General features: G+C 39.8%; 1 protein-coding gene across 3 annotated transcripts in view; it reads right to left on the bottom strand.

Annotated features, from left to right (window-relative positions):
• The window catches only part of ME3 (malic enzyme 3), a 314,844-nt gene that overhangs the window by 142,121 nt on the left and 145,203 nt on the right, over positions 1-27,520 (bottom strand). For all 3 annotated transcript variants that reach the window (XM_027848248.1, XM_027848247.1, XM_027848249.1), the window contains exons 3-4: positions 22,382-22,515; positions 21,223-21,372 (exon numbers count right to left, since the gene is read on the bottom strand). In XM_027848248.1, the coding sequence (XP_027704049.1) occupies positions 21,223-21,372; positions 22,382-22,515 (284 nt within the window). The remainder of the gene's footprint in view (positions 1-21,222; positions 21,373-22,381; positions 22,516-27,520) is intronic.

Genomic DNA, 27,520 nt, shown 5'->3' with positions numbered 1-27,520 from the left:
ATATTTAAACAACTTTATCCCTTGGAAGCACTCCTCATACCACCTCTATTAGGTCAATTTTAGCCTCCCCATCATCCATCTGTCAAGATAAACAGATTCTATGACGTGTTCTAAATTGGACAACTTGTCAGGAATAGAACCCCAATTCTAAAACATATATATCAGGACAACTTTTGCCTATAGAGATGCATGTATAGTCTTCCCACTGTCAGAAAAAGTCATAGTTCATATAGTCCTTTAAGGGGCTTACTAAGCACTTTCCTCCCAACTAACCTCTGGAATATAATTCTCACTCCACTTTACAAATGAAGAAACTAAGGCTCAGGAAGGTTTTAAGTGATCTGTCTGGCCACAGTGATGTAGGAAGTAAGGGTTATATACTGTGCAACTCAGATAACTGAATAGTCATAAAACTGTGGATTTGGAAGGGATATTTGTCCAACCATCTCACTTTCCTGATGAGGAAAGTTAAATTTGGAGAGGGAAAGCAATTTACCCATGGTAACACAGCAGAATCAGAATCAGAATCAGAACTCAGGTCCCCTGATTCTCCAGCCCAGTGCTTCATGATACTATGGGTACAAAGAAGGTCATAATTTTCCAATATGGAAACTAGACTCTAACCAGGTCCAGCTGGAGATTTTGTGTTACCTCTGCAACTGCTGGAGGCTTCCCAACAACATAGTCCAATCAGGTTTGGCTAAGGAATGTCAAACATATCTGGGTCTGGAACAGCCTTGGTTCTAAGAGTCAGCATTTCACACACCCTCAAGATAGGGAGGATGCTGGTTATTTTTAATATCTCCTCTGTCTCGCCTACAAATCTTGCTCAAGGGTGTTTTTGTCCTGATGCATTGACAGCTGGATTGGAATAAGATTATGATGTACTCACAATCTGTGGATGTGCCAGATCACATGATGCAGGGTGGAGAAGGAACTCAATTGAGTATATTTAAAAGCAGGAATCAAGTTTGATTTTGTTTGTGTGTGTGTGTGTGTGTGAGAGAGAGAGAGAGAGAGAGAGACAGAGAGAGAGAGAGAGACAGAGAGAGAGAGAGAGAGAGAGAGAGAGAGAGATTGCTGGAAGGGATTGATGCTCTTCCAGGTGTTAGGACTTATCAGTCAAAAGAAGAACTATTCGTATATTTTAAAACCAAAAGGCAGGCCCAGCTGGTTAAAAGCTTTGGCCTTTGTGAGACCCTGAAAGTGGAGGTGTGTCATTCATATTCCTACAGATTCTATTACTTAGAAATCCACAACAATATGGCTCTGGGAGGTACTCAAAGGAACAAGTTAGGTCAGAGGGGGCAGTGGTGGCCCATGACACATGAAGAAGATATTTTCTTTCATGTGAAGAAAATCAGGAACCAGCAAAAGGATGCATGGTTAAGAGCATTTAGGTGGAGATCAATGAAGGGAGAAACAGAAACAGTTTTGCCACTGGAGTGATAAGCCCACAAACATGGAAGGAGAAAATACATAAGAAAGTTTGGAAAAAGAGAGCCTGAGCTAGGCAGAGAAACATTCTAGAGTAGTGAGGCAGGACTTCAATTATCCAGACATCTGCGGGAGCTCTGACAAAAGTAGAGTAACCAAGTAGAACAAGCCCCTGATTTGTGTTGTGTTTCATCTTTCTAAAGGTGGAAAAACCGACAAGGGAAATTCTATCCTAGATCTATCTTATTTGATTCATTCTCAATAATAGGAAGGAGCTGGTTGTGGGGGGGGAAATGATGGGAACTTTGTGACCACTCCCTCCTAGAATTTGTGCTAGAGGAGAGGAAAGCCTGGCATAGTCTGACATGGACTGCATGTTTGAGAACAGATGTTATGAGGTTCAGAGAAAGTGGGATGAGAGACAGAAAAATGAGGATCCCATGGACTAAAATTCTAGGGAAATCAGCCCATAGAGAGGTTGAAAACTCTCAGTCAATCAATCAACAAGCATTCATTAAGCACATGCCATGTAGTAGGCACAGTGCTAATCACTGTGGATACAAAGACAAAACATGAAACATCATTAGTATCATGGAGCTTATGTTCAATTAGAGGAGAATGTGCATATAGAGAGAATAAATATAAAATAAATACAAAAAATAAAAGGTTAGGTAGGAAGGCTATAAGCTTGTGTGTAGGGACAGGAAAGGCTCAGACGGTACTTGAATCACATCTTTAAGGCAGTAAAGTACTCTATGAGACAAAGCTGAGTAGGTTCTGTATTCTAAGTGTGGGGAATGGTTGATGCAAAGGCAGATAGATGGAACATGGAATGCTATCTATGGAGAACAGAGAGAAGGTCAGTTTTGTTGGACCATATTGGGCAGGAAGAGAAGTGATGTAAAATAAGGCTGGAAAGATGGTTTGCTTCTAGGTTGTAAGGGAGAGTCAAACAGAAGGGTTTATATTTATCCTAGAAGCGATTAGGGTTAATATTTATCCTAGAAGCAATTAAGGAGTCACTGTAGGAGAATGACATGATCAGATCTGTACCTAAGGAAAATAACATTGGCAGCTGTGTGGAGAATGCATTGGAGTCGGGGAGAGACTTGAGGCAGGAGGACTAATTAGGAGGCCATTGCAATAGTCCAGATGAGAAGTGGTGAATGAGAGCCTAAACTAAGGTGGAGCTATGTGAGCAGAAAGATGGGATCAGATATGAGAGCTCTTGTGGAGACAGAAATGGTAAGATTTGGCATCTAACTGGAGCTGTGGGGTGATGGAGAGTGAAGAGATGCAGATAATGCTGAGGTCAGGAATCTGGGAGAATGAAACATATGGTGGCATCTTCGACAGAAATGGGGAAATTTGGTAGGGGAACGGGTTTATGGGGAAGTGTAATAGTTTTGTTTTAAACATATTGAGTTTGAGACATTTCTGGGACATTTGATCTGAAATGTCCAGTTGACAGCTGGTGATGCAGAGAATAAATGACATTCTGAAGACACAAAGAGGAATGAGGTTTATCAGGTAGAAAACCACAAATGGCCTGAAGAGATGAATGTGGATACTGAGGGATTTTAAGAAGATACAAACATAATATGGTAGGCAAGGACAGGTAATAGAAGATGAATACAAAAACATAGCATGATCCTATAAGAATACTGTCAGTAGGGCTAAAGTTCAGAATGAGCCAAAGCTTGTGAGGCAAGTAAGAACAACCTCCCCCCCTCCCCAACTTAAAAGTTGCAGGTATTTTTAAAAAGCTATATTGGGTGAAAGAGGAGAATCAAAGAAGGAATAGAACCACTGTTTTTTTTGGGGGGGGGATGAGGTAATGATAACCAACAAAAGATAGAAGGAAGAGCTGCTCAATTTTTTGTTTTGCCAAGGAAAATGACCTTTGCACTGGAAACAACAGAACAAAAATGGCTAACAGCAAATTGATATCCAAGAAAAGTGAGAAGAAAGTAAGAAAGCACTGAGTTTGCCTTGATGAATTCAAGTCATCATGACCCAGTTGACCTACATCTTCAGGGACTGAAAGCACTGGTGGATATGGTTGTTGAGTCAATACCAGTAATATTTGGAATTGTAGAGAATGGCCAAGATACCACAGGTTGGGAGAAATGAAAAACTGTTCTGCCTAGAATTGATAAACTTAAGGCCATGAGTTTGACTTCAATTCCTTGGAAAAGTCAAAAACAGATTATTAAAGGGATAGTTGGTATACAGCTAGAAAAAGGAAGTGGTGATCACAAAGAGCCAGCCTGGCTCCATCAAGAACAAGCCATGCCGGGCTAACCTTATTTCATTCTTTGACAGAGTTACCAAACTGGTAGATCTGGGTGACATTGGAGAGAGAATTTAACTTCATTTTAGGGAAGCATTTGACAAATTATATTATACTTTCCTTGTGGTAAACTTGGGCTAGAACATAGTACAATTCAATGGATACAGAGCTGGCCAGAGACCTGAACTCAAGAAGTTATTACATTGGTTCTATGCCAACTAAGTGTCAAGTGGGGTGTCACAGGAACACTTGGCCTTTTGCTGTTGAACACTTTTATCAGTGATGTGCATAAAGCTAAAGATGGCATGCTCATTAAATTTGTAGATGATACGAAGCTATGAGGGATAGCTAATACACTGAATGACAGAATAATGATTCACAAAGATCTTGACAGTTTAAAGCTTAGAACATTGGCTAAAGATGAACTTTAATAGTGACAAATGTAAAGATTTAGGCTTGGGTTCAAGTTATAGTGAACTAGATCTTCCTTTCACAAGGAATGGGATGAGGAAGAAGGGGTGAATGTATCCAAATATGGTTTATAAAAGTGTAAATGCATCTCTTTGTATGTGTAAGAGAAAAAGACAAAGGAAGGGAAAGAGGCAGGAAGAATGGGATGGAGGGAAGAAGGAGAGGGAGAGGGGAGGAGGAGGAGGGAGGGGGAGAGAGAGAGAGAGAAAGAGACAGACACAGAGAGAGAGAGAGAGAGAGAGAGAGAGAGAGAGAGAGAGAGAGAGATTTTTTCATTCAATAGTTAAATACTAAGTGCCTTAAGGGATAGCTAGGTGGCACAGTGGATAGAGCACTGGGCCTGGAGTCAAGAAGACCTTAATTCAAATGTGATCTCAGATACTAACTAGCTGTTTGGCCCTGGGCAAGTCACTTAACCATGTTTGCCTCAGTTTCCCCATCTGTAAAATGAGTTGGAGAAGGAAATGCAAGGTGATGAGTTAGATACTAGGGGATCTGCAAGGATAATTCAAAATAGTCTCTACCCTCATGGAATTCACAATATAGCTGAAGTAATGGAACATGTACACATACATGTAATGACTACATAGCAACTAATATCAGGCAGCTAAGTGGTATAGTGGGTAGAGCACTGGGCTTGGAGCCAGGAAGCCCTTACTTCAAATCCTGGTTCACACACACTTAATAGCTATGTCACCCTGGGCAAGTCTCTTAAACTTTTGTGAGCTTCAGTTTTCTCATTTCGAAAATGTTGTTAATCATAGCTCTTCCTCTCAGGATTGTTGAGAGGATCAAAAGAGAAAATTTAGGTAAAGCAAAAATGTAGGTTCAATGAGTTCAAATCCAGCCTCAGATACTTACTAGCTGTATGACCCTGTTTTCCTCAGTTTCTTCATCTGTAAAATGGGGATAATAATGGCACCTACCTCACAGGGTTGCTGTGAAGATAAAATGAGATGATAATTGTAAAATGCTTAGCATAGTGCCTAGCACATAGTAGGCACTATAGAAATGTTAGCTACTATTATTATTGCTGTTAGTGTTATTATTATTACATGTTTTGTGATATAAGAGGATGTTTTTGAGTGGCTTTGTTGGTCGGTGGTTATGACCGTTCTAATCCAGAGTCCACATATAGTGGGCATCAAACTGGAAGAGCATGTTATGATAAAACTCTGGTCAGATCTAGCCTAGAGTTGCCTGCATGAAATGTGTCAAATGACCCCATTCTCAATTTACTATCCCTAAGGCAGTGCTTAGCAGTAGGCAGCTGGCCCGTCCTTGTTGGGAACTGAATTTCTATTCATAAATTCATAAAAGATCAGCTATATGCTACACGTTATGGCCCATATGCAGAAATTCCCATTTGTAGGTAGAGTTGATACATGTGAACTAATTGGTTCTGCTTAATTTCCGAGGAAACTTTCTGGCGCTTTCCCCACTTTTCCCCACTGTTGGCTTTCTTCAGCCATAGAGAATGAATACGCAAACCTCAGAGGAAGTGGGAACTAATACATTTGTTTCTCTTTGCCTTTTTTTTTTAATGCTTTGATTTTGTGTACTCTCTGAAGACTAAAAGCCTCACAAATGCGTTCCAACGTGTTTCATGATTTTCTTATCCTTCTCACAGGCATAGATGATCTCAGATTTATGTAATCGTGAACAGAACTCTTTCCAAGACTGTTGTTGATGTTTCAGTTGGCTTTAAATGCTCTTAATTTTGATTCCCATACTTGGGTGGGTCTAACAGGCCTATTGGACGACTTAAGTCCGTTCATTTGTATAGTTACTTAATTTAGAACCAGAAGTTCTGGGTTCTAGTCTCTGTTTTGCCACCAGCTAGTTGTGTGATGGTAAGCAGATCATAATCTCTTTGAGCCTTTGTTTCCTCATTTGCAAAATGGGGATAATAATAAGCATACTACTTATCTCAGTTTATTGTGATGAAAGTAGCTTGTAAAACGTGAAGCACTAAAATGAATTATCTTCCCAGTTATTATATAGGCTATTTGCCACATATATGCTAATACATGCTATATATGTATATGTGTGTACCTGCACCTACATATACTGCTGCTTTTTAGTTATTTCAGTCATTCTCTGTGACTCCATTTGGGGTTTTCTTGGCAAAGATACTGGAATGGTTTATCATTTCCTTCTCCAGCTCATTTTACAGATGAGAAAACTGAGGCAAACAGGGTTAAGTGACTTGCCCAGGGTCACACAGCACATACATATCGGAGGCCAGATTTGAACTGAGGAAGAGAAGTCTTCCTAACTCCAGGGCTGGCACTCTATGCACAATGGCGCCACCTAGCTGGCCATACATATATACAGTACATTATATATGGAGTCTAAAGAAGATACGGTGAGCAAGTAAGGTCACAGGCAAGAACTATGGGCGGTTTTTGAGGAAGGAAGGCACAGGACCCAAGGAAAGGGAAAACATATGCTCAGCTATTCTGACTCTTCAACTGCTGCCCTTGCCTCAGATTGCCCATCCTTGTGCTTTCTGCCCCACTACACCCTTCTTTTCCCCTCCTCTGGAGCCTTCCTCTACCCTTCTCTCCTCTAACAACCTCAGCCTTTATCTATTCCCACAAGTAATCCTTAAAGGTCAACAATCTGCAAGACCATCCCTGCTTAGCTTGGAAGACATTAAAACCACAGGACAAGGAGTTATGGCCCACACGCATCCTACAAGGTGAAAGCCTCTGCCTGGACTATTGTTTGTCTTTGTTTCTGCCTCAAGTCTTTCTATACTCAAACCCATCTTTGTTCAAACTACTAAAGTGATCTTCCTAAAGCTAAGGTCCAACCATGTTACCATCCTCCCTTCCCTTACTCAACAAACTTCAGTGGCTCCCGATTAGTTCCAGGGAGAAAGATATAATCCTTCACTTTGGTTTTTAAAACCCTTCAGAACATGGCCCACTCCTACCTTTTCAGTCTTCTCATGCTTTACCCTCCTCCATGTATGCTATGGTCCAGTGACACTTGCCTCCTTGCTGATCCTCACACATGATTTTACATCTCTAGGCTTCATGCATTTTCACTTGCTATCCCCCATTCCTGGAATGCTCTCTTCTTACCTCTGCTTCCTGGCTTCTTTCAAGACCTAGTTCAAATCTCACCATCTGTAACTTTTTGTTGTTCAGTTGTTTTTCAGCCATGTCTGACTCTTCATGACCCCATTTGGAGTTTTCTTGGCAAAGATACTGGAGTGGTTTGCCATTTTCTTCTCCAGCTCATTTTACAGATTGAGGAACTGAGGCAAACAGGATTAAGTGACTAGCCCAGAGTTACACAGCTAGTAAGTGACTGAGGCCAGATTTGAACTTAGGTCTTCCTGACTCAAAGCCCATTACTCTATCCACTGCCCAGTCATACATTTAGTGCTTTCCCTCTGGTATTACCTTCCATTTACTATATATAGTCACTCAACCCAGCTTGCCTCAGTTTCCTCATCTGTCAAATGAGCTGGAGAAGGAAGTGGCAAACTACTCCAACATCTTTGCCAAGAAAACTCCAAATGGGGTCATGAAGAGTCAGAAATGACTGAAATGACTGAACGGCAGCAGAACATGTATGTGCAGGTACATACACATATACATACATAGCATACATTAGCATATATGTGGAAAATATTCCATATAATAACTGGGAGGATAATTCATTTTAGTGCTTCACATTTTACAAGCTACTTTCATCTGTCTATTCATATTTAGTTTCCATTAGAATGAAAGCTCCTTGAGGACAAATGCCGTGTTTCTTGCCTTTCTTTGTTGTCCTTATGCTTTGTACAGTGCCTGGCATATAGTGAGCAAATAGTAGATGCTTCTTGATTGATGGACACTTTAAACTCCAACTTAAATGCTTCTATGGGAGACTTCCTCAATCTTCTCCACCTCAAAACAACCTCATATCTTACAAAGCACTTTTTTGGGGGGACAACTAATGCACTTATGTATTCTTTTGCATTTTGGTTATCTGTGTTGGTGTCTTACTCACCTACAAGACCAGGGGTTATTAAACTTTATGTGTCACAGACCCCTTTGGCAGGCAGTTTGGTGAAGCCCATGGACCCCTTCTCAGAATAGTTTATAAAGATATGAAATAAAATTTACAGGATTTCAGTTATATTGAATTATAATTTATATTGAAATATTATTATCAAATTATTGAAATATATTGAATTATATTGAAATATAATTATATTGAAATATATTATATTGAAATATAATTATCAAAATATTATATTGATTATATTGAATTATATTGAAATTATATTGAATTATAATTGAAATTATATTGAAATATAATTTATATTATATTGAAATATAATTATCAAAATATTAAAACAAGTTCACAGAATCCAGGTTATGAATCCTGCTACTGAACCATAAGAGATATGAAGGCAAAGAGCTGCCTCATCTAAGACTTTTGTTTCTATCATCATAACTGGTGCTCTAAAACAGTGTTTATTAAATGCTTTTTTGTTGCTCTTGCTGTAAGAAGACCTGCAGTTTTGTGTTCTTAACTCACCCCTATACCTAGAGAAGTATAAATATAACCTTAAAAAAAGAGAAAAAGGGCAAAACGGTTAATGAACACATTAATGGAGGGAAACAAGATGAATCCTCCAAAGAGTTCCACTTGCTGGGCATCCAGGTCTTAACAGCTATTTTGGCATCTCTTCCTGAGTTACAGTGAGGCAAGGCAGAGTTGCTGGCCTGTCAAGATTTTTAATTTTAGTATCCAGCTGGCCTGAATTAGTGTTTGTTTAAGGAGTCTCATTGTTCCAGGGAAAGGCTCAGAAGAATGTTTATCATTTCAAGGACTGAGAAGGAGTCAGTGAGCCTTCCTTGCATATCTCCTCATCACTAATGGTTTCTCTCTCATGCTGATCCACAGGGCTGTTCTATCTCAGCTCACCACATGTTTGAGTTGAAAGCAACCTCAGTGAAGACCTAGTCTGATGCCCTTATTGCAGAAATGAAGGAATGGATGCCCGATGGGGGAAAAGGACTCGCCCAAGATAACACAGCTGATTGGTGGCAGAACTTCATCTCTGTGGAAGCTGAGGGTTTCTGGAAGCAACATTTAAACTTTAATTTACAACAGGACAGGGAGAAGTTTGGGCCAAAAACATATGAAAGACATCCAATTTAAAAATCTATGCTCCAGAAGAAAAAAATGAATTGCATAATCACTCAAAGAACAGATTGTGTAAGTAGTAGAAGGGAAATCTCGAGCCCCAGATTCCTCAGTTTTCAGGTGCATTTCCAGGCAATGTTTCATCTCAGGTGGATGCTGTGGAAGGTAACTATAAGTACAGACAGTTAAATTGATAGGGTTACTTAATTAGTAGATCAGAGAACTGCTGTACGCCTGTCTTATCTGGATCTTAGCAAGCCGCTTGACAAAATGATAGCCTTGTTGACAAAGTGGAAATGCAGTCTGGCTGGCAGCAAATTTATAGCTATAGGATGACATGGAAAGAGTGGTGGACAGAGGAGAGAACACAGGACCCGAAGACAGCTGGATTAGAGTTCCATCTCTGCTATAACCTAGCAATGTAATGTCATAGTGTGTCATCTTTGGGTACTGGTTTTCTTTTTTTTTTTTCCTTTTTTTTTGTCTAGGCAATGGGGTTAAGTGACTTGCCCAGGGTCACACAACTAGTAAGTGTCAAGTGTCTGAGGCTGGATTTGAACTCAGGTCCTCCTGAATCCAGGGCTGGTGCTCTATCCACTGCGCTACCTAGATGTCCCCTGGGTGCTGGTTTTCTGATCCATAAAATGAAATAGGGTATGGATTGGCCGGTCTTAAAGTGTGTATGATACTAGGATAGAGTGAATGACTGAAAGTTCTGCCTTAAAGATGAATGGAATCATAACACATCCAATTTACACTGACAGAGTTAAAGGGACCTCAGAAGTCAACAAATTAAACCAAATCACCAAATTTTCTGCATCCACCCCACAAATAGTTAAATGGCACTATATCCTTTTAAAAGACCTGTCACATCCTATCCTCATAACAAGTCTCACAGGAATTATTATCCCCATCTTACAGATGAGAAGACTGAGAAGCAGAAAAGTCAAGTGCTTGTTCTAGGTCACATAGCTAGTTGGTGACCAAAGAGGGATGAGAATATACATCTTCAAACTTCTAGTTCAGTGGTCATTCCATTATATATAACAACAACAACAAAATTAATACCTAATGTTTATATGGCGCTTTAAGGTTTGCAAAACATTTATAATTATTATCTTATTTTATCCTCATAACAACCTTGGTGGGTAGGTGCTATTATTATCTCCATATTACAAATAAGGAAACTGAGGCATAGAGAAATTAAGTGACTTGCCCAGGATTATGCAGTAAATATCTGAGACAGAATTTGAACTCAGGTCTTTCTGACTCCAATCCAGTGTTCTAGCCACTGAGTCACTTAGATGCCATTATATAACCATAACTAATGTTTTTAGAGCTCTTTAAGGTTTGCAAAGCATTTTATATATGTTATCTCATTTGGGCCTTAAAACATCTATGTAGACATGTGAAACTATTATTAGCATTTTTACAGATGTGACAAGTGAAGTAGAGGAAGGCTGAGTGTCACATAGTTAGTAAATTTTTGAGCCAAGATTTAAAGTCAGAGGTCCATCTTCCTGACTTCAAGTCTATGCTTTAGAGCAGATCCGAGGATCATAGATTCTCTCAAAGGTGGGAGGGGACCCTCCAAATCATTTAGTCCAACCTCCTCATTTTGCAGATGAGGGAAATGAGGCTCAGATTGTTTAAGTGTGCTGCTCAAGGTTACAGAGGCATTAGGCGGAAGACCCAGGACTGTAATGGATTGGCATGGGTCTCAGTGCTCTATTATCCTTATTTACTTAAATTAACAGTAGACAATATATGGGGGTATTCAAGGGACCAAACTGAACCTTGGAGGTAATTACTAAGATGAATAACCTTGATAAATTTGTGAAATAATTACAAACAAACATAATTAAACAATTCAGGAACAATAGGAAATACTCTCAGAGAGGAAAAACAGATTCCAGAAATAAAAATTGAGGAAAGACTGGCTGTCTGAGAGACAATATGCTGTGGAGGATAGAGAACTTGCTTTAGCATCACAAAGAACTTGTTTCAAATCTGGTCTGTATTCCACCATGGCAGCAGGATTCTGAGAAAACCACTTGACTTTTGTGAACTCCAGGAAATTCCATAAGACTTTAAGTTGATGAGCAAATGATCTACAGGTGGTGAAGAGAAGTTCCTCACTGGGATTTCCCTATAATAATGAAATCAAAGGTCTTGTCCAAGACACACACAGACACAAACACACACACACACTCACACATACACATGGGTATTTGAAGAAACCTTCCTGGGCCTCTAGAGCCAGCAGAGGATAAAGTGCTGGGCCTGCAGTAAGGCAGACCTGAGTTCAAGTGTGGCCTCTGACACTTATTAGCTGTGTGACCCTTGGCAAGTCACTTAACCTCTGTCTGTCTTAGTTTCCTCATCTGTAAAATAGGGATAGTAATAGTAACTATGTCCTAGGGATTTTGAGAAAATCAAACAAGATATTAGTAAAGAGCTTAGCATAGTGCCTGACACAACAGACGCTTAGTAAATGCTTGTTTCCGTTCTTACTTCTTGGACCATTACTTACAGAAAACCAGAGACATCAAACCATGTGATTCTAAGATGTTTGAATGAAGAAAGCCTACAGAGTGGTTGCTCAGTTACATTTGACGTACGTAAGGGGCTTGCCTTGGGAATGCGTATATTGTTTAATATGGAGGCACCTTGCATCCTGTGTTTTCCTAATATGTGGGCAAATACAGCCTCCTGAGATTAGCTGTGTGGACAGAACAGGCTGTGCCTCTAAAATTGACCAGACTGGGATAACTACTTTCCTTCCTGCATATTTTCCTGCTGCATCCAGAGAGCAAAGACCACCTTGAACTGAACTAGAAGGAGGAAGTACCTTTCCACCTCTCTCTTTCACCCTGCTTCTAAAAAATGGACCAGGGGTCTTTGCTGTTTATCTTCATTTTTAGGTGTCAGTGGTGATCTCCCACTGAACCCAGGAGTTCAGGTGAGGACAACCATGGAACCAGGATTGCAGGCAGGATGGTGCAGTCAGCCAACCCAGCACAGAAGCCTGGAAAAGCAAGGGTACCTAGAACTTGAACCTAAAGGGAGATTTGGACTTGGAACTGGAACTGTGTGCTCTAAAGCTATGAACTTACTTCCCTTTCCCTTCCCATAGATTAGTCAGTGCAATGTGTTGGGAGAGTAAATTTGGAATTTGTGATTATTTATACCTTTTAAGTAAATATTTCTTTGAAGAAGTTAATTTGACTGTTAGTAGTAAAATGGAACTGGGATGCAAGAGACCCATCCTTACAATTGAAGGACCAGACTCAGTAGAGGCTGGAGCCATTTATAAAGTCTAGACACCTCCCATTCTCTTTAAGGGTACCTGAGAGCCCTGAAGAAGGGGTGAAATATAACATCCTTAGCCTTCCAGGCAGTGAGGATCAAGGTAGTCAATGTTCCATATTTTTACTATATCTTGTCCTTGAGTCCTGTAGAGTTCACATGGGTTCAAAGGAAATTGCATGACCTTTAAAGCTCCTTCTAGCCCTGTCATTCTCTGACTCTAGCCTGAAGAAAAACTGACTCACAGGGGACAGGTTAGCTGTCTTCTAGTGTCTGAGGAGCCAGCGTGTGGAAGAAGGATTAATTAGTCTTGTTTGTTTTGGCAGAACAGTGGCAGAACCAGGAACCATGGAGTGGAAGTCTCAAAAAGAAGTTAAATTTAGGTTTGATGTCAGGAACTTCCTGACCGTTAAATCTGTCCAGAAGGGAAATAGCACAGAGCAGCCCTTATAGGCAGTGGGTTCACCCTCTCCACCACTGGAGGTCTTCAAGGAGAGACTGGATAACCACTTGTTAGGACTGTTGTTATAGTAGGGATTCATTTGGGGCATGGATTGGACCAGATGGCTACTGAGGTAACTTCCAACTTTGAAATTTGGTGATTCCAAGACCAAAATGATAACTTACAGTTATATAACCCTTTAAAGTTGTAGGACACTTTCACATACAATATTTTTGAGATAAATAGTGTGATTATTACTTTCTCCATTTAACAAAAGAAGAACTTGAAGGGTAGCTAGGTGGCACAGTGGATAGAGCGCCAGCCCTGGGGTCAGCACCTGAGCTCAAATCCAGACTCAGACACATAATACTTCCTAGCTGTGTGACTCTGGGCAAGTCACTTAACCCCAACTGCCTCACTTAAGAAAAAAAAAAAAGAGGGAAGGAAGAGAAGGTAAATTCATAAGGGGCAGCTAGGTGGTGAAGTGGATAGAGCACCAGCCCTGAAGTCAGGAGGACCTGAGTTCAAATCCGGCCTCAGACCAAACACCTGACACATACTAGCTGTGTGACCTTGGGCAAGTCACTTAACCCCGATTGCCTTACCAAAAAAAAAAAAAAGAAGAACTTGAACTCAGAAAGATTAAATGAGATGCCCAATGTACATGACAAAGCTGGCACTCGAAATGCATTCTCTCTATCTCCAAGTCTGGAGTTCTTTTAATTTAAACTCCAATAATCTATAATTTAATGCAAGCGTGGACTGCAGAATTTAATTATGCTTATCTAATATCTAATTATCTTATCTAATAACCCTTCACTGAAGTCCTATTCTAATGCCTCACTAGAGTGTAGAGATGTTTCTGGGTTCTCAAAGGCTCTGCTATCAGAGCCTACACATCAACAGGCCCAAAGAAGGAAAGGTTTTGAGTTAGGGTCCTGGAGATAGACTGTTTTTCTGTTGTCTGAGGACCAGCCTAGCTACGTTCAGAGAGGCTCACCACCAGAAAAACTGGCCACTAGAAATGGAATTTTTGGATAACATAGATAGGTGGCTGTCTGCACTGGTTGACCAAGTATTCACTGTTCGGTTTTCTGAGTTATATCTGAGTATCATCACTTGTGACAACAGTCTGTACCAGGGCAGGAAATGAAAAGAAGGTCAGTTAACATGACTGTGACAGGCTGGATCTGATTTCATAGCTGTATCATCCCTCCTTCCTTATACTAGCACAAACACGTACATGCACATACACACAGACACACTGTGCCCTATTTCACAGGGAGTTATAAAGAAAGTAACTGTAAACCTTAAAGAACCATTTCATACCATTTCATAGTGATTAAGCAGGTAATAATCTAGCTGTTCTACTCCCTGTTTGGAGTGTATCTGCTATACTGAGCTCAGTTTGGGGTGCCAAAGTTTAGAAAGGATATTGACAAGCTAGATAGTGACCAGAAGAGGGTAACCAAAATGTCAAAGGAACATGAGTTCCTTTCATATGAGCCTCAGTTGAAGGAACTTCAATATTCAGCTAGGATCTCATCTTCTTCAAGAAGACTTTCCCAGCCCCCTTAACGGGAGTGTCTTCTCCATGAGATAACTTTTCTCTTCTCTCCAATTTAACCTGTATATAGCTTGTCTGAACATAGTGGTTTGCATATTGTCTCCTCCAATAGACTGTGAGCTCCTTGAGAGCAGGGACCGTCTTTGGTCTTCTTTGTACTTAGGCCAGTGCCTAGAACACAGAAGGTGTTTAATAAATGCCTGCTGACTGACTCATTCACTCATCTACTCTGTGCATATATATGTCTTATATGTATACAGTTATTTGCATGTTGTCTCCATTATTAGAATATGAGTTCCTTGAGGGTAGGGACTGTTTTTGTTTTTCTTTAAAAAAAATACCAAAAACTATTTCTCAGAAAGGTTTCAAAATGGAAGAATTAGAAAAGAATTCTGCCAAAAGGCGGGGGAGGGGGATGGATTGAATACATCAACATGATTTTTTTCCTGCTCTAAGAATCTAGGACAATACTTCAGTTTGATGGTTCAATAGCAGCCTTTCCTAGTTAAAGGCCATCTCCCTCATTCTAAAAGTCTTATGAACAGCCTACTGAAGGTCAAAATTCTTTGTCAACACAGCTGGTGTATTTGTTACAAACCTTTGTGGAATCATAAATCAAGTTTACTCATAAATTTCTCTGAAATTGTTATTTTAATTAACATTTAGCTCATGTAAAAATTTGATCTAATTAACAGTTTGATAAAGTAGAAGAGAATATTTCTGATTTCCTGGTTTTCTTTCCTTTACAAATATAACCAGAGAGACAATATGTTTTTACTTCTAATCTCAATTTGTCCTGCTCCCTACCCCTCTTTCCTTGCCTAGCATGACAGGGACATATTTAAGTGGAGAGGAAGCAAGGAAAAGCAAAGAACAATGGACATAGAACCAGAAGTTTGGAGTCTTGGCTTCAATGTCATCTGGGTAAATATAAGCAAGTGCTTGATTTCTCATCCATCAAATGGGAGAATAATATTTGAACTATTAACCCTCACAGAGTTGTGAAGGAAGCATTTTGTAAACCACAATGCATTATATATGAGCAACTATTATTTTAATATTTTTATTAAAGTATGGACTATTTCTTGTTCTGTGAGAAGTCTCTGATACTGATCTGGGTATATTTCCAAGGTTGAGCTACCTGAATTCCATTCCTGGGAGGTAAATGTGATCCGATGCTAATTACAAGTTAACCTGAGGGGTGGAGGTAAACATGAAAGTTATCTTGGCTACAACCTTAACTAATTCACAGGTAAAGTGCCCAGGGGGGCAACTAATACCCTAGGTTCAAAGGTAGTCTGTAGGTATGCACACCGAAAAATAACAGCTCACAATCCCAACCAGTGGACCTACCTAGAATTCTCAGTCAGGCAGAAAATAGTCAGAGAATTAGTTGTATAAGGGATGTCCTGACCTCTCTACACCATATATTACATGTACGAATATGTGTGTGCTATTGTTATTATTATATTTTTCTTATAGTATGGGCCAACTACCCTCTGGCTACCTGCTGGGAATGTTTTAAAGGAGATTCCTTTTCATAGGACCACAAATTTAAAGCTGGAAGGGATGTTTGAGATCACCTAGGCCAATCTCCTTATTATACAGATAAGGAAAAGAAGGTCCAGACTTCAAATGAGATACTATTTATAAAGTACTTAGTTATCATGGTGCCTGGCACATAGTAGGTACTTAGTAAACACAAGTTCTTTTCCTCCCCTTCCCCTTCCTAGACAAGTGTAGATGACTAGCCCAAGGTCACACTGGGAGTAAGTAGGAGAGATAGAATTGAAATTATTTCAAATCCAGTGCTCTTTGTACTCTACTACAGGTTGTACAAGAAGGTCTGGGGCACCTTTCCTTTTCTAAGATTCTATAACTCTAGAAAGTGCTGTCAAGTACATAGACCAAAAAAACCCCAAAATAGTTCTGTTTAGTGGGAAGCTGCTATATGCTCCTGGGGACTGCCAGCATTACAGCAACTACAGGAATGAGTGTGGGCAGATGGAGTTCAACTAATGGATTGGCTAAAGTTCAAGCTAAGAGAAAGCAACATAAAAGAGGTGAGGAAAAAAATAACTCTGCAGCTGAATAATAATATGCTGAGTTCATGCCTACAGTTAAAAGATATTACTTACAATGTTTTCTTTTGCAATTTTCCTTTTATTAATAAAATCTGAGTATATTGTGACTTTTTCTTTACCTTATGTTTATTATTAATAATCATAACTTATATTTATATAACACTTTACAACTCTAGAGTTCTTACATATATGCCAGGAGTTCTTAACCTTGTCATGAAGCCCTCTGAACAGTTCTGTCAAGCCCCATGGACCCTTTCTCAGAATAGTGTTTTTAAGTGGATGAAATAAAATACATAAGATTACAAAGGAACCAATTATATTGAAATCCAGTTATCAAAATTTATTTCTAAAAAGGTCCCAGACCCCAGGTTAAAGGTTAAGCTATAGAACATCTCATATCCATACGTATATATGTACATATATATGTACATATGTGTGTGTATGTGTGTATGTATACATACACACATTTATATACAACCACCACAACCTGAGGGAGGCAGTACAAGTATTATTACTCCCATTTTGCAAATGTTGAAATTGAGGCTTAGAGAGCTTCAATGATTTGTCCAAGGTCACATACAGCTGTTAACAGAAGAACTGGGGCTTGAACCTAAGCATTCTGACTCCAAGTTCAGTAATTTTTCTACCACAACAGAAGGATAAAGGAGAAATGTTTCTTGCTTGAAACTTGGGAATAAAGAGGATCCTCCACATTAAAAAAAAAGTAACGTGAGCCTTCCCAATTTGGCTAGCAGTATAGATTTTTAATTTTGGAAAAAAAAAACTATGAACAAGCTATTAAGATTTCCTCTTTCCTACTAAAAACTATAGGTCTGAAGCCAAAAATGCCACCTGAATGCAAAGGCTGCATTAAGTAGAAGAGCATCTTTGCAATGGTACAGCACGAGCCAGCGTGCAAACAACCCTACCTACCCCCAGGGGTAATATAAAGCTGTCTTCTTTATGAGGTACAGGAAGGTGCCTATTCCAAAGATTGTAAACATAAAGGAAAGGCTCTGTCACTCCCCAAAGAAAAGCAGTAGGATTGGGAACAAAACTGAAGATGCATCAAGAACATGGTGCCAGCCCCTGCCCCACCTCTATCCCCCACATTCTGTCCTTGCCCTTCCTAGAGCTCTTGTAGCACTTTGTTCTTCTCTCATGCATGTACCATAATCTATTTACATTGTAGCTATTTGAGTATTTATGTTACTTTCCTTATTAGATGATAAGTTCCTTGAGGGTAGGTATTATGCCTTAATCAGCTTTGTATCACCCTTAGTGCCTAACACACTGCCTTGCAAAGATTAGAGGCTAAATTAATATTTGTAGAATGACTATTGAATGAATTGGCCCATGAGACTCATTTTGAATTGCAGACAACTTTATATAATAAGAGAAAAATGTGGAGTTGGGTCTCCAAATCCTTTTAAACTCTACAATTTTTTCTGTTAGAAAGATTTCCCACATCTGTGATCACTAATGATAAAAAGTCACATACTTGTGTATACAATGTAATATTTCTCCACAGAACTATATAAATGTATAACTATAACATGTATTCATATATGCAATGTAGCAGTGTTTTTGACAGCTCCTCAGCAGCCCCAGGTACCTTCGGCATTCTCCTTTCATTTTCTTTAAGCACCAAGGAAAGATAGCAGTTAGGAGGAGGAAAAGTCCTTGTGTATTGTAAAGGACCAAGTAGGAGGATCAAGAGATCTTGTAAACTCTAGCAGGCATTTTGGATGAGTGGCATTGTACTTTTGCACCTGTTCCTCTATTAATGGGAATGCTCACTCCCTTGGTTGGAAGACTCTATGCCTTGCTCTTCTGAGGTGGAAGAAGCCAATGTGTGCTGGAGTGGTTTCAGTGAGAATACCCCCACACCAATCAAGTCAACAACACATACTTGACTGTACTGCCAAGACTCCAGAAGCCAGTGAGAAGGAGGAAATGGTGAATGATGGCTTGCTGAGCTGGGGCACTCCTAGGGGGTGGTGGGGGTGGTGCTGTTTGTGGTAGTCACCAAAGGGAGAAGATGCTGAGGGAGAATCACACTGCAAGTTTTTCCTGGAGATTGACCAGGAAGGAGATGCCATCCCAACGGGGTCATCATCTACCCTGTGTGATAAAGGTGAATCAGATATTGGTGGGATGTTGACCTCTTTTACATATACATACTCACACCCCACTTTGTGACTGTGAGATCAAGCTTCTTGGTATAAAGACTGCTTAGGTCTGTTCTTCTCAGTGATGAGAATGAGGAGTAGAGCACAAGAAGGTAAGCACAAGAAAGTTTAGACTCCCCATACCAGTGGCAATGGTTTTCTAAAGCCAAAGTGAATTTTAACCCCGTATCTCTTAGAATTCAATTTTCTTTAGTAAATCTAATTTAATCTATACATAAATGAGTAATCCTTTCTGTTCTCTCAAAGTTGAGAAAGAGATTGAAATCCTATGGGAATAGGAGCAACAAGCTACACAAATTATTAATTTACATGGAATAAATCATATCCTTAGACTACACAGAAACTCAAGCAGAGGCACTGAAAGGGAAAAGGCAGGTCCACACATGTGCACAGAGGCTGAAAAGTGACTTGAGACCTAGAAGTTCAAAGTTCTTCCAGGGCCTAAGCAACTGACATCATCTGGAGCCAATGGCACCTGTGACTTACAGAAACACTGTGCTCTAGGTAGCACAGGGTTATTTCAGCCACTTTTCCTTAGTGTTCCCATAAAGCAACTGTTCCTGAGTGAGGACACATTTTTTTTCAGTTGTTTTTCCGTCATGTCCAACTCTTCAGGACTCCATTTGGGGTTTTCTTAGCAGAGATACTGGAGCAGTTTGTCATTTCTTTCTCTAGCCCATTTTACAGATGAGGAAACTGAGGCAAAGAGAGTTAAGTGACTTGCCCAGGATCACATAGCTAGTAAGTGTAGGAGGAAACATTTGAACTCAGAAAGGTAAGTCTTCCTAATTCCAAGCCCAGTGTTCCACCAATTGTGCCATCTATCTGTCCTGGAGGACACATGCCCCTGTACTTATGTGTACATATGTATACACACACATATATATGTATACATGCATACACTATACACTATACACTAGATCAGTGGTTGGCAAACTATGGCCCACTGGCCAGATCTGGATCAAATTATTTTGGTTCATTTTATATATGATTCATGCATACATATGTGGAGATATATGTAGGTATGTATACATACATTATGTATACACACATTATATACATACGACACCCACAGACCCAATATCCCATTTTGAGTTTGTGTATATAAGTAATTTTAACAAGATAAAGAGCAATGCTGTTTTTAGGACATTGAAGAAGTAGCCACCGTTAAAGGTGTTCAGTTGACTTTCACTTCTTGAAGGTTATGTCAGTCCTGGCTAGACTACCAAGCTGGAAGGGCTTCTGTTTTAGGTCTAGTAATGGACTGTGTAACTTTCATTCAAAGACTAGCGTATCTAAAGTCAGAGAGGCTCGTGGCCAGAAGGTTGGCCATTGGCAAAAAACTTGGGGGCTTTAGCAACTTGTGAGAATGTTTAGGAAGGCACAGAGGGGCTGTGACCAGTATTGGTAGAGAGCGTATCTATATGGATTTGAAAGTATAGAAGGTCACAGAAATAACGATGATGATGATGATAACTACCATTTATACAGCATTGCAAGGTTTGCAAAGCTCTTTACATGTGCTATCTTATTTGATCCTCACAACAACACTTTAAGGTAGGAACCATTCTCATCTCCATTTCAGATGAAGAAACTTGAGGCTGAGAGATTAAAGACTTCCCCAGGGTCACACAGATACTAAGTGTTGGCTGCCAGATTTGAATTTAGGTCTTCCTGACTTCAAGTCTAGCACTCTATCCATGTGCCACCTATCTGACAGTAATACATAATATTATATTTATATAACATGTAAGTCTACTTTTAGATATAAGTATATGTATATGTATATACATGTTTATGAGAGTGGAGTAAAATACCATAACATTGTAAATGTTAAACTGGAATGGACCTCAGAAACCAACTGGTTCACTTGCCTCATTTAACAATTAGGAAACTGAGTCCCAGAAAAGTTAGTGACTTGCCTGGAATCACATAGGTAGTAAGCGGCAGAATAGAGATTCAAACTCAGACCCTCTGACTCTAAATGTAGCATACTTTCTATTAGGAAGAAATGGAATGAAGAAGAGAGAGGGTAGAAAAATAGAAGAGAAGGAAAGGGAGATAGAGAGAGGAAGAAAGAGGGGGCAAGGGAAAGAAGGGAAAGGTAAAGGAGGGGAAAAAGGGAGAGACCATTCTGTGTCTGAGTTACAAGGTATCTCCCTTGTCACCTGGTCATCCTTATGTGTTAGTGACCTGTAGAAGGGGGAGCACTCCAAAGCCACAGACATTCTGTATGAATGCATTCCATTTTTTGCATCCATTCCACTCACCGTGGCCTACGGAAGGTCAGGCCATACTGCTGACATGCCAGCCCCACTGTGGGTGTATAGACGATGGGCATGAACTTCTCCACGTCCGATGTAAGTACTCGGTAGAAAAGTTTCTCATTCCTGTCTTGGAGTGTCATGAGAATGATGTACCTTAAAACGGGGAGAGAGAAAAACCAAAGCGGTTGTTAGAGCCCACATGGTCTTCACTGTGGACGGCCACAGGAGAGCCCATAGGGAATGCCAAAAGAACATTAATCTTTAGGTTATATGGGGGGGTGGACGGGCAATTTCTGTGGAGAAACCAAATCAGAGGAAGTAGTTGCCCACATGATGATTTCAGGGGGCTCTCCCTCCAAATAATACCTCTATTACCTACTACCTATGCCTGAACTCCCTTTATTAGGCACTTTTATCAGTGAGCTCTCCTACTACAAGAGGTTTTCAAGCCCTTTCCTTCCATAGCTACAGAGGAGCCTTGAAATCCAAATTCCCCCTTGGGGTGTTAGCACACTGACAAATTTATATTCAGGTGAAAATGACATATCAGATCCCTTACTAAGAGTAAGTTTCCAAGCAGGAGAGAAGGGGGAGAGAGTAATATGTCATTGGGCCCCTCAAATGAGGAGGAGTCCTAAGGAAAAGGAAAAAGAAACTTCACCCATGTCACAATATTACACGTTTGTACTGGTTCTAAGCTCTCTTTTGGTATACCCCTTGGGGTCCAGGGTCAGAGTTAGGAGGAATGGGAGCAGAGAGGTGGATGTTGGTTTCATGTAAGTAAAATGCTTCCTAACAAATTATAGTTGTCCCAAATTGGAATGGACTACCTCGGTAAATAGTTAGCTCCCTATCCCAGGAAGTCTTCAAGCAAAGGCCAGATGACCACCTGTAAGGTACGTTGCACAGAGGATTCTTGCTCAGTCAGTGGATGGACTCCATGGTCTCTGAGATTCCTTTAAAATCTGAGCTTCTCTGACTGTGACTCATGTAATGTCTGGTCTTTCCTAGGAAATCGTAAGACCCTGGAGAGCTATTATCCTTCTGACTTCACCCCTAATTCAGGAGGTGCTGAATAAATACTCATTAAATCAAAAGACTCAGGTTGTAGGATTAGAAGGCCTGGGGAGAAGAGTTAATAGCATGGACATTCTCTACATACTTGTCCAGATCACTGGGCTGTTTCTCATAGTATCTCATCACCCGGAGGAGCTGCACATCTTGGCTCAAGAAGCAAGGGGGTATTAGGCCATGGATGCCAAGCTGCAGCCTTTCTTCCAGTGTAAATGCCATTCCCTAGGAAGATCAAATCACAAACACAAACACAAACATAAACACATGAACAAGGAGCCAAAAAGCAAAAGAATATCTCAAGATTTCTCTCTGACTTTGTCTTTCTGTCCCTATCTGTCTGTCTCTGTCTCCCTCCCTTTCTGTTTCTGTCTCTCTCTCTTTTTTTTTTTTTGCTTAGGCAGTTGGGATTAAATGACTTGCCCAAGGTCACACAGCTAGTAAGTGTCAAGTGTTTGGTCTGAGGCCAGATTTGAACTCAGGTCCTCCTGACTTCACGGCCAGTGCTCTATCCACTGCACCACCTAGCTGCCCCTTCTGTCTCTCTTTTTAAAAACCAGACTAGTGCTTTCATTAGTATATGAAATTGTGGTGGGAAATTTCTTCTCCCTATGCAAATGATCCTTTCTCTGAAACTTGGGGTTTTAAGATTTTCCTGGAACACCGAGAATTTAAATGACTTGCTTTGGGTTATATAGCCATTTTATACAAGAGGTGGGATCTGAACTCAGGTCTTCCTGAGTTCAAATCCAGCTCTCTCTCTCTACTATACCATGTTGTGAGTGGTCAATAACTTCCCTCTCAATGACTGGGAACAATCCCAATGCCACACATTGAAAAGTAGCACTAACTAGAGAGGGTTTCACATAGGGGAAAGAACAATTAATCTTGAGTTAAAGTACCTGTGTTTGAATCACAACTCTGTTTCTAGCTTGAGTGGCTTTAGTCAAATCATTTCCTTTCTCTGTGCCTCATTGGAAAAATGAAGGGGCCAGACTAGATGTTTTCCAAATCCTATGACTCTATGTGGTCTGCGTTTCCTGTTTGCAGGCTATGAAGTTTTAGGCAGAGAGAACTCAACAATAAACTCAAGTTTTAAAAAGACACATAAAAGACAGGCAAAAAGGCAAGTGAGGATGTAAGCTAAAAAAGAACACAGTCCTCTGAGAACTATGCCAAGAGCACTAAAACCTACAGGGAGATTAGACTGGCAATAAATGCTAAGGGCAATAAAAAGATTTGTTTAGGTTTGCTTTTGCTTATTTAGGCATTTAAGGGTTGGGGCTGATTTAGTAAATCAATAACCCCAACCTACTTGCCAATGCCTTTGTCAGGCGAGAACACACCAATCAATCGGAGGTGTGAAGAAGGCCTGGATGCCTCTTTTGGATGATCAATCAAAGGCAGGTCAACTAAGTGTGATGGAAAGTGTTTACTTTGGTAGAGTTGGTTATGTCTTGTGGGGCTTCTATTAAACCAGAGTACTAATTTGGAGTTGGGGATTTGAGCGTCTGGTAGCTTAGTGGTAGAAACCTGCTGAGAAGAAATTAGTGGGAAGGGGGTAAGGGTGGGCATAGGGGAGGAGAAAAGTTCCATCCTTCTCCAGTCCCCCAGTCCCCTGAAGACAAAAACATTTAGAGGGGACAAAGGATCCTAGATTTAGAATGGGAAGGGACCTTAGAGGTTGTCACATCCAAACCTCTCATTTCACAGTGAAGGTTAAGTGACTTGCCTATGGTCACAGAGCTATTTACTAAATAGCATCAGAGTTAGAATTTGAACCTAAGACTTGATCGTTTTCAAGCACTTGAAAACAAATATCGCCTGAAAGTAGGATTAGAATGCGTTTGCTTGGCCTTGGAGGGCGGAACTAGAAGTAATGCCTTCTCTACTTTTACAAGTCATCAATAAAAATAAAATACTGCTAAACTCAGATCCCTGAGTATACTACTGGAAGCCTCCTTCCCAGCTGACATCAAATCATTAATGAATACTCTTTGGGACTGGTCATTCAACTAATTCTGATTCTAGAACCAGATAATTATCGAATCAATCAATAAGTATTTATTAAGCACCTAAGTGCCAGGTACTGGGGACACAAGCACAAAGAATGAAACAATCCCTACTCAAAATGAGCTTGCATTCTAAAAAAGGAGAGGACAAGTACATAGAAAACTAGATACAACATGAATAAAAATGTTAATAAATACAAATATATAGAAAGTAGTTAAATACAGGGTAGTTTGGCAGAAAGGAAGCTAGCAGTTGAGGGGCCCAGGAAAAGCTTCATGATGAAGATGGTTCCTGAACTGAATCCCAAAAGGGAAGAAAGGGACTGTCTGGGGTGGAGGTAAGGAGAGAAAACATTCCAGATATGGGGGATAGCCAGTGCAAGAGCCCAGAAAATGACATTGGAGTTTTGAATGAGTAAAAGAGAGAACAGGGTGGTTGGATTACATAATGAGTGAGGGGAAAATGATGTTCAATGAAGTTAGAAAGATAAATTGAGGCCAAGTTGCATTGGGCTTTAAAAGCTAAACAGAAGAGTTCAAAGGGTTTCATTTTATAGGTGATTCCAGACAGTTTTCCTACAGCATAGTGCCACACATTTGTATTCATCCTCTGTTACCAGTCTTTGCTTCTATCCTCTCAAATCTAGCTTGCCTTGGGAATTCTCTGTACAATCATATCAGTGTCTTAAGAAAACTGCCGTTTTTTCCTCCTCATTAGAACAATTTCTCTTTCTGTCTTCCAAATTTTATTCTAAAGAGTTCCTTGATCTTTGTGGGCTGACTTTCTCTATGGAATTTTAATCCATAAGATTTACCTATTCTTCCTTCGAAGTCACTGAAAACTTCTCTCCCAAACTATCTAGGACACATCAGATACACACACACACACACACACACACACACACACACACAAATAGATAGATAGATATACCCATCTGGTTTTCTTCTCTTTCTATATCATAAACTGTAAAAAAGACTGGTCACTTTTCCCCATTCTAACCCTCTTCCATGATATCTATTATTTCCACTTCAGCAATATGGTTTCCTTTTTGGTCTTTCCCCTTCTGAAGGATGAAATTATCATTAAGGTAAGTAAAGAAACTATTACATTGCCTACTTTTAGCAGAGAGAACTTCTATAGTTATCTACTGGTCTCCCGTAATTACTACAGCATTTTTCTGTGCCAGGTTTGTGATTTGTTCCATCTATTCCTCATCTATTTTCTCTTTCTGCCAAAGTGGACTGTAGTATAGTCTTATGATAAAAAAAATCAGTTTCTGCCTTCATTATTAATCTTTGCTAAAGTATTTTCTACTATATATTCACCGTCTTGTTCCAAGATTTCCCCACATGATATATTCTTTTAATATAAAATGTTACCTTTCCCTTTGTACCTACATTGTTCATTTTGAACAAAGTAGTCCAGCCATGGGTCTCATCACATCAAATTTCAGTGATATTTATAAAGTCAAATCTGCCTCCTTGCATTACAACTCCCTAGGTCCTTTTGCTTTTCTGCAATCAATCGATGAATAGGCATTTATTAAGTAATAATGCTGGATGCTGGAGAAGAAAGGATGAGGAATAAAACAATCCTTACTCTCAAGCAAATTACATTCTAACAAGTAGATCTAACCTAACATTGAAAGTAGAGGTTTAATTAATGTTTGTGGAATTTAATTGATTATAGGCATGTGTGAATTCTTAAATGTTGAAAAGGGCTAGAAAAGTATTAGGAAACCTCCAGGGTCATAGGATTCAGAAGTAGATAGAACCTGAGAGAATATCTGGTCTAACTCCCTCACTTTACACATAAAAAGGTAATACAAGGTCATAAATAACAGAATTGGGATTTGAATCTAGGTTCAAAAATCCAGGTGCAAATCCAGTGTTCTTTCCTCCAGACCATGTTGCTTGTCTATATAGAGCAGGGTTCTTAACCTTTTTTGTGTGGACCCCATTGTTAATCTGGTGAAGCCTAAATCTAAATCATGTTTTTAAATAATTGAAATAAATGTTAAATTTTAGTTAGAAGTTGTGAAAATAAAGATGTAATTTTCCTCCATCCAACTTCATAGACCCTCTGAAATCTATTCCAGGAGCCCTTAGTTTAGGAATACCAGATCTGCAGCCTATTCCACATGAATCATGATTAATTCAAGGTCTTTCTATACTTCTAGAAAATAAACATTACCTAAAATCTGGAAACTTTCAAAGAATTTCAGCCAGGAAAATAGCTAGAAGTACAGGCAAGACGGATTGCTAAGAATTCTTATAGATAAAAGAGATGATTTAGAAACTTTTTTTTTTGGCATTGTCTGAGTTCAAAGTCACCAGTTAATAAATCCCTGGGTGCTGGCCACCTGAGCCTCCACTTGGGAACAATATTTGTCCCTTAATCCTTTTGTATGGGGACACTGCCCCCACAGAGTGGGCGATTTCAAAAAAATATCATTAAGCAACTCAACTGTTCTTTGCCTTTCTCAAGAACTTGACTGCCTAGGATGGGACCCTGGAGATCCCTATTAAGCCCAGGGATCTAATTATGACATCATCCTTGTTAGCTGCCATTGTGGTTTTTAATAATTACTCACTGCCTTCTGGAGAGCTAATTGTTATTCTTGGATGACTGCCAGCATCTCCTTTTGTACCTGGAAGAAAAACTGAAACTGTTTAATGACTTGTGATTTGGGGATTAAAAAAATCCAGGGCCTTCTTTTTACACTGAAGCTGATTTGGAGACAACCTCAGCTCCCCAAGCTTGTGGGCAGCTGTGGTGCCTCCTTAGTCAAGTTAGATGCATGTGTTGATGTGACAACTGTTTGCATATCTTTATGTAGCACTTTATGTACCTTTATGTAGCACCTGACCCTTGGGGGAGAAATACACCAGCAAACAGTCACAGAGTGACTAACCATGAATTATTACACAATTATTACACAAATGCTCAATTTATTCATTTCTAGCTTATGCCTTCATCAATTTTATCGAGTCTAGAGTATATTAAGGACCTTATATGGAAATCTTTCCCTCTGCAAATGAGGCTAAATCTCTAAGAATGTCAAAATTGGTCATGCCCAAGATCAAGATCTAATTTTGAGGGGCTTCTGGGTAGAGACAAGCAACCTGCCTACAACTGAGAGTTTTAGAGAGTTGTTCTGACCACTGAAAGATTAAGTGACTCGCCCAGGGTCACACAGCCAGCATGTGTTAAAGGC

Source organism: Vombatus ursinus, unplaced genomic scaffold (genome assembly GCF_900497805.2).
Source record: "Vombatus ursinus unplaced genomic scaffold, bare-nosed wombat genome assembly UNPS02005659.1, whole genome shotgun sequence".
Lineage (NCBI taxonomy): Eukaryota > Metazoa > Chordata > Mammalia > Diprotodontia > Vombatidae > Vombatus > Vombatus ursinus.
The sequence above is the reverse complement of the archived record's forward strand: the minus strand, read 5'-3'. Positions and strand labels throughout refer to the sequence as shown.